Source organism: Podarcis muralis, chromosome 16 (assembly GCF_964188315.1).
Source record: "Podarcis muralis chromosome 16, rPodMur119.hap1.1, whole genome shotgun sequence".
Taxonomy (NCBI): Eukaryota; Metazoa; Chordata; class Lepidosauria; order Squamata; family Lacertidae; genus Podarcis; species Podarcis muralis.
This window is the reverse complement of record NC_135670.1, coordinates 25,615,130-25,622,573: the sequence shown is the minus strand read 5'-3', so window position 1 is coordinate 25,622,573 and position 7,444 is coordinate 25,615,130. Positions and strand designations below refer to the sequence as shown.

The window sequence follows — 7,444 nt, the reverse complement described above, 5'->3', positions numbered from 1 at the left end:
AGGTATTGGGGAGGGGGGGTGCTCTGCAAAGGGAGGGGGCATATCCCTCAGGGCGGGGCTCTCTGCAAAGGGTGCCCATCCCACTCCAGCCCCCAACCAAGGACAAACTCCCTACCTGCGTTTGCCACTTTGCCGGGGGATTGTTGTTTGCAGATAAAATGGCAGGAATCCAACCGGTGCAGCTTTCTCCCGCCCGCTCCCCTGGGGAATGGCGTGGGAGGGGAGGTGGGGAAGCCAGACGCTGTTTTTGAAACAGCCTTCTTGGTTATAATCCTGATCTCACTGCCTGGGGAGTAAGCCCCATTGAATTCACTAGGCCTTAACCTCTGATTAAGGTTACCAGATTTTTTTCAATCATTCCGAGGACACATTTCAACATCAATGGATTTTGTATGGAGACTGATTTGTAAATCCGGGGACTATCCCCAGGAAACGGGGACATCTGGTAACCAAGGGTTAAGACTGTCTATGGGAAGTGTGTGAGGTGCAAGGATTTCTTTAAACACGCCCTGGCAAAATGGACTCTGGCATGGCTACTCAGGAGTAAGCCCTGCTGAGTTCAGGTAAGCCCAGAGCCTCAGCCTGCATTTTCCACAAAGTCATCCCCACCAATGTTTGGGAGATGGGATGGTAGATTGCCTTTCCCCGAGGTGGCAAAATGGCTTTTAAAGCAGCTTTCAGGGTAGCCTTTGACAACCAACCTGGTCTCCTCGATGTTTGGGTGACTGCAGCTGCCATCACATGGGAGTTGTAGTCCAAAATGTCTGGAGGTCACCAGGCTGGCAAAGGTCAGAACATGCTTGGCAAACTGATGCTTTTTAGCTGATCAGTGCTACCCGGTTTGCTCTGTTGTGAATTTTGTGTTTGGAAACAAATGTACAACTTGATGAATTTATATACTGGATTAAGACTTATTTGGAGATAGTATGAGGACTGGCTGAATAAACTTTTCATTGGTGTGGTCTCTACAATTTGATGTTTATTTTTAAAACATTTATATATGTCTATTGATTATTGGCTAGGGAATATTTTCCTTTTGTCTCTGTAATTCCCTTCCCCCCTTCCTCAAACTAGACAATTTCATGGAAGTGGATCTATCAATGTATATTAGTCACACTTAAATGGTGCCCCCACATTCAAAGGCAGTCTACCTCACAATGTAGGCTGCAAATGGGGGGAGATCATCTTCACATCCCACCTGTGAGCTCTCCAGAGGAACCCAAAAAACTGGATGAGACATTCTGTTACCTACTCTGGCATAAAGGAAACAATTCTATTTATCAATTTGCTTAGCCAAATAATTCTCTTAAGTGGTACAGAACCAAAACTGTAGATAAAGCACAACTAAGATTCACCAAATATTCCCTGGCACTAGACCAGGCAGAGGGTCTTCTCAGTAGTGGTGCCTGCCCTGTGGAATGCCCTCCCATCAGATGTCAAGGAAATAAACAACTATCTGCCTTTTAGAAGACATCTGAAGGCAGCCCTGTTTAGGGAAGTTTCTAATGTCTGATGTTTTATTGTGTTTTAAATATTCTGTTGGGAGCCGCCCAGAGTGGCTGAGGAAACCCAGCCAGATGGGCAGGGTATAAAAAATAAATTATTATGATTTCCATCCTGAGCTTTGGCTAAAAAAAAGTTTACTACGGAAATCTTTATAATATCTGTAATTCTCAATAGAGGTCTTGAAAACTCCCAAACTAATAGCAGAAGGGACTTGGCTGAGCTGATTTCTCCATTTAAGATACAACACCCCTCCAGTCAAAGACAAAAAGCATTTTCCTCAATATCAGCCATCTCTGATTGATGACCAGCAGGGGATGCCCAGCTGTTGGTGCTTCCTGGCTTGTACTGACAGGGCCTTCTCAGTGGTGGTTCCCAATTTGTAGAATGTCTTCCCTGGCGAGATGGTAAGAGAAAACCTGCTCCAGCAGTGCCCAATCAAACACAGAGAAATTATCCTGCAAAGTTGACCTTGACTGGCAGCATAGACAGCCCCCTTCAGGGTAGACACACCAACCCACTGTCTTCAAGAATCTCAAAAATAAAAATCCACTGTTGCAATAAAGAGAGGTAGCCTTGCTGAGGGAGTGGACACTTGATGGCCTTCACCGAGCCAGACTATTAACCCCCTGGTAAGCACTTTGAACCACAGGTCCAGTATCCCCACCCCGTCATCACCCCCAAACCCCTCAACTAATGCTGCTTACTGCTCAGAATTCCTTGGTCACCACTGCAAAACATCAACCTTGAGATAAACGACAGCTATATGTGTGTGTCGTGTGTGCATATATATATATATATATATTTAAAAAAAACAAGATAGATAATAAACAAACAAACAAACAAACAAACAAACACAGAGTCAAACCGAACTTTGGGGCTTCCTTGGCTGTTAAGACAGCAGCAACCCTGCTTCCACCCCACACTGGAAAAAGGGGGCAACTCTCCTCCCCCACCCCACTGAGCCTCTTTTCTTCTGAGGTCTGGCAAGGGAACTGGCTGTGCCAGCCTTTATGTATCTATATAAAAACACTGAGTAATTTCCTTCAGCACCTCTCCCACAGAGGATCGTGGCTAGAAAAGAGGGAGAGAGGGGAAGAGCAGTTATTGTGCCCTTCTGTCCTTTGCTCAGGAGAAAGGCTTTCTAGATTGCAATTCCTTTTGCTGCAGTTTTCGGATCAGCTCCAGCAGATTCATCTGGAGAGTCAGCTCCTGTAAACAGAAAGCAATTGGTTGTTTTTTTAACACCACAAAGAGTCCTTTTCTTCCACCCACCCCCAAACGGTCAATATTAGGGTACAATATGAAGTTATCCATTGGGTTTGGAAGCAGCCAAAATGTATCAAGCCTTAATGCAGTCTCTCTCTTACGTAGCTGCTTGGCTAGTCGCTTGTGGAATCATCTCTAGACAACCAGGAAGGTGTCCCACCCCCTACTTTGAGGGCTCAAATAACTAACATAAACATGTAGGCCATGGATTTATTTGCAAGGCAGCTATATCCTTGGATTACACAGGTATGGGGCAGCATCTGTGGAAAAACCCACCCTGTTCTACACACAGACCTGTGGGTTTGTCGTGATGTAAAAGCCAGAGACGCCAGCTTTCTCCAGCGTGTTCTGCTGGTCAACAACTTTCTGATCCAGTTCCAGGACAATCTTCTCGTCCATCATCTGCTGCTCATCATGAATCCGCTGCTCCAGGGCCTGAGTTAAAGGAGGTGGGGTGTAAAGTGCAGAAAACCCGGCTGAGAAAGAGAGACATCTCAGAATCGAACGAGAGGGGGAAACACCAGCCAGTTCAACACGGCTCGCAGTGAAGGACTGCCCCCCATTGTGGTCACAATGGGCTTCCCTTGCCAACGAGCCAAGCTGTGTACTACAGAGGGAGGGAAATGCCCCAAAGCGGCCGCTAGCTAATCACTGCACAAGCACGAGAGGCAACGTTCAAATAGGGAGGCTGCTCTCTCAAGAACATGAAGGCCTTACCTCCAGCTCCCTCTGCTGAGCTGCTTTGAGAAGAGGCAAGTTGTGAGGCTTGCAGCCTTGCTGGGCTTCCTTGTGCTTATACAGCATCTCCTGCTTGAGAACTGCGGAAGGAACAAGCAGCAAAACATTATGTTTTTGTATTGTGGGGGATGCAGAAAGGCTCTGCTCCAAGCTCCTAAAGACCAGCCCCCCCCCCCCCCCGAGCTCTGCCAAATATGAACAACATCCCCAACCGCTCCATTTTTCTCTTCTGCAAAGTGTGTTGTGTGGGAGCACATATGTGCCTCTCTGGTCGTGCACAATAATTTGGAACAGCCACTTCCTGATCCTGTACTCATCAGCTGGAAGGCAGCCCTTGTCTCACTCATTCAGAGGACGAGGAGAAAATCGCTCCCTGTATTTTAACCACCCCTGACTGGCGATTGAGAGAGGCTGTTTGATGAAGGCCTGGCCAATTCCTACAAGGGATCGAGCCCCTCTTACCTCGGTGCTCGTTGTGGAGCTTGAGCCGCTGGTTGTAGAGGTTTCTTTCCATCAGGTGCTGGATGTCGAGCAGGCCCTGGACGATCTCAAAGACCGTCCCATCAATGAGCGCCATGGCCAGGTCATTGAGGATGGTATAGGACAGCCTCTGCTGGGAAGAACTGCCAAGAAAGCACAGCACAGAGTTAAGGGAACATCGGGCACCCCTGTGCCACTTAGAAGTTGGTGTCAGGATGGGAAATTTGTGGTCCACCAGAGGTTGCTGAGCTCCAACTCCCATCACATCTGTTGACTCTGGTTTAGGAGTAAAGATCCCTCAATACAAGGGTGGCTTGTGGCCACTGGGACTGGTAGGTCCGAAAACAGGGAGCCCAACAGTAGGTGGCGACAGAGCCAATGAAAGGCAGAGTCAACAGTTCATGAAGGGGGCGGGGCTGGTTGTTAATAAGAAGGCTGGCTGACTGGGGCTGGCTGAGGGCAGACCAAGGTTGGTGGGGGCACTGGGGCGAAGCCCCCCATTTTTCCAGATGGTAAAGGTTAAAGGACCCCTGGATGGTTAAGTCCAATCAAACTTGACTATGGGGTTGTGGCGCTCATCTCGCTTTCAGGCCGAGGGAGCCAGCATTTGTCCACAGACAGCTTTCCAGGTCTGATGGCCAGCATGACTAAACCGCTTCTGGCACAACAGGACACCATGATGGAAGCCAGAGCACACGGAAAAGCCGTTTACCTTCCTGCCACAGCGGTACCTATTTATCTACTTGCACTGGCGTGCTTTCAAACTGCTAGGTTGGCAGGAGCTGGGACAGAGAAATGGGAGCTCACTCTGTTGCGGAGATTCAAACTGCCGGCCTTCTGATCTGCAAGCCCAAGAGGCTCAGTGGTTTAGACCACAGCACCACCTGTCCCCAATATCCAGATGGACCAGCCTGCCTCAAGAATAGTTCATAACTATTTTCATAGCCAGCATGCTCTTTTAGGTAGTCCCTGAGATTATGATGAAAATATGCTAAAGAGGAAGTAAAGGTTTCTTGTCTCTTTTCAATTTAGAAACTGAAAGCAACTTGCCTTTTCAGCAGCATAAACAGCTCCAGCGGAAACATCAGAATTTGTTTTGCTCCCCTATGCAATATTTGAGGCTTTTGAGTTTTTAGGTTCTCTAGTGGCATGAGAAAAGGAGAAAAAAATTATTTCTCCATCCCATGCATAAATTTATCCACCTTCGCCTATCCTTCGCCTTATTTGCTTCCCCTGCCTAAACAAAAAAGCATCAGATATCACCACCTTTCCCCATAGGGGTGTTGCTGCAGCAGCCACAAACTTTTTAACAACAAATCTGCCACAATTAATATTTTTATAATATAGAAATAAATAATAAACCCGTTAAATCCTGAAGGCCTCCTCTGATGGCCTTATGATGATTTTGCTGGGCCTTTTTCTGCAGAACTGACTTCAGTTATAAGTTGCTTCGAGGCATTTTTACGTAGCGAGCAGCTAATAACTGTAATAGCAGTACTAATAATAACAATTAACAGTTTTGTGGTTTTATGTTAGAATTGTGAGCTGCCTTGAGTATCATTTCTGCAGAAAGGTGGAGACACAAAACACTGCAACAAAATTATTATTTATTATTTAAATATGCGTAATAAATGCATATTAAGCATTTACACCACATCTTTTCCCTAAGTAGCTCAAGATGGCTTCCTCCCTAGTTAATCCCCACAACAACCCCGTGAGGTTGGTTAGGCTGACAGGCAGCAACTGGTCCTACGTCACCCCAGTGAGTTTGATGGTTGTGCAGGGATTTGGTCTCCCGTGTCCTATTTTGATACTCTAACCACTACACCAAACTAATAATAACTTGCTGGTTTTGTATTAAAGCAGCGAATTGCCTTGCACACAGTTTCTGCAACAAGGTGGAAGCACCACCACCAACAACTTGCCACTTTGTGGTTTTAAAATGAAAACGGTGAGCTGCCTCGAGGAGGGTTTCTGCAGAAAGCTGAGACACCAACCATTGCAATTAATTATTATTACTACTGTTACTACCACTGTCTGCTGCTTTGCGGTTTTTCAGATTAAAATTGTGAGCTGCCTCAAGTGCCATTTCTGAAGGCACAATACACTGCCATTATTATTATCACCTGCAGTTTTGCATTAAAATTGCGAGATGCCTCGAGCAGTTTCTGCGGAAGGGCGGAGACGCATACCAGAGCAGCGAAATAAGTAATAATAAACTATGAGCAGAATGTAATTGAAATTAGTAAGATTTTGGAACGCAGAATTAAAGAAAACCATCCATTCTAGCACGTGGGGGCCCACCTTATCTACATTATACAATTCGCTATTTGATCGATTGGTATTAGTAACGGTATTATAAATTGGTATTGTTATAACGAGGCTATTATTGGATTGTAATGGAAAACTGATATAAATTATTATATCTGAAAATAAATAGTAATAATAATTCGCAGTTCAGTGGTGGTTGTTTTTTAAATATTGAAATCGTGGGCTGCCTCCAGTCCCGTTTCTGCAGAAAGGTAGACGAAGATAAAATAATAATAATAATAATAATAATAATAATAATAATAATGATGATGATGATGATGATGATGGGATGCAATATCCTCCAGCAGCATCCTGCCCCCCTCTCCCTTCCCCCCTTTTTTATCGGGGGGCTCTTCCTTCCTCAAGCCCCTCAAGTGTGGGGATCCAAGGAAGGAAAGCCGTCCCCTGTCCGGCCCGGGCCCTTCCCTGCGCGCTGCCCAGCCGGCGGGGGTCCGAGGCGAGGCGGCCTCCGCTTCTTCTCCCCGCACCTGGGCAGGTCCTTGACGAGGGCCTGCAGCTCGGAGAGGAGCTGGTAGTGGCGCTCCTGCTGACGGGCCAGCCGGTCGCCCCCGCCGAAGCCTCCCAGTCCCCCGGCTCCGGCTCCTGCTGCTCCGGCTCCGGAGGCCAGGCTTTCCCCGTCGTCGTCGTAGGCGAAGCCCGCGCCGAAGCGCGCCATGGCTGAGGGAGGCGGCTAGGCCCAAGCGCCGGACTCCGCCTCCCCGAGCGCCTCCCCCTCGCGCGCGCTCCCTCCGAGAGGGGCCTGCCCTTAAAAGCCAGGCGCTGCTTGCCGTGCCCGCCCACGGTGCCTCTGGCCGTGGGCAGAGGGCTGTCCTTCTCTCCTCCGCCCAAGCAGAACCTGGGTGCTTCTGAGCATGGACAAAGCGCCCTTCTAACCCTCCCTTACCCAAAGCAGACCCTGAAGGGTTTTCTTTGGCTTTTAGAAGTGCAGAATGAGGGCTGGGTGTTTTTGAGCATGGGCAGAGCGCCCTTCTACCCCTCCAAAGCAGAACCTTAAAGTGTTTTCTCAAGCTTTTAGGTGTGCAGAATGAGGGCTAGGTGCCTCTGAGCATGGGCAGAGCGCCCTTCTACCCCCCCTATCAGAACCTTAAGTGTTTTCTCCGGCTTTTGGGTGTGCAGAATGAGG

At 47.8% G+C, this 7,444-nt stretch overlaps 1 protein-coding gene across 1 annotated transcript; it reads right to left on the bottom strand.

Moving 5' to 3' along the window:
• Positions 1-2,360: 2,360 nt before the first annotated feature.
• On the bottom strand, positions 2,361-7,128 carry DGCR6 (DiGeorge syndrome critical region gene 6). The gene is made up of 5 exons (XM_028710325.2): positions 6,789-7,128; positions 3,973-4,133; positions 3,490-3,590; positions 3,067-3,207; positions 2,361-2,715 (listed from the first exon to the last, which is right to left on the bottom strand). The coding sequence occupies exons 1-5, from the start codon at positions 6,974-6,976 to the stop codon at positions 2,632-2,634; spliced, it is 675 nt and encodes a 224-aa protein (XP_028566158.2). The 5' UTR covers positions 6,977-7,128; the 3' UTR covers positions 2,361-2,631.
• Positions 7,129-7,444: the final 316 nt, after the last annotated feature.

Excerpts from the sequence above, each read along its gene's own strand:
- DGCR6 (XM_028710325.2), bottom strand. The coding sequence starts at position 6,976 with ATGGCGCGCTTCGGCGCGGGCTTCGCCTACGACGACGACGGGGAAAGC. Across the intron at positions 3,591-3,972 it reads GCTCCACAACGAGCACCGAG|TTCTCAAGCAGGAGATGCTG; the intron begins GTAAGAGGGGCT and ends TTCCTTCCGCAG. Across the intron at positions 3,208-3,489 it reads CTCAGCAGAGGGAGCTGGAG|GCCCTGGAGCAGCGGATTCA; the intron begins GTAAGGCCTTCA and ends CCTTTAACTCAG.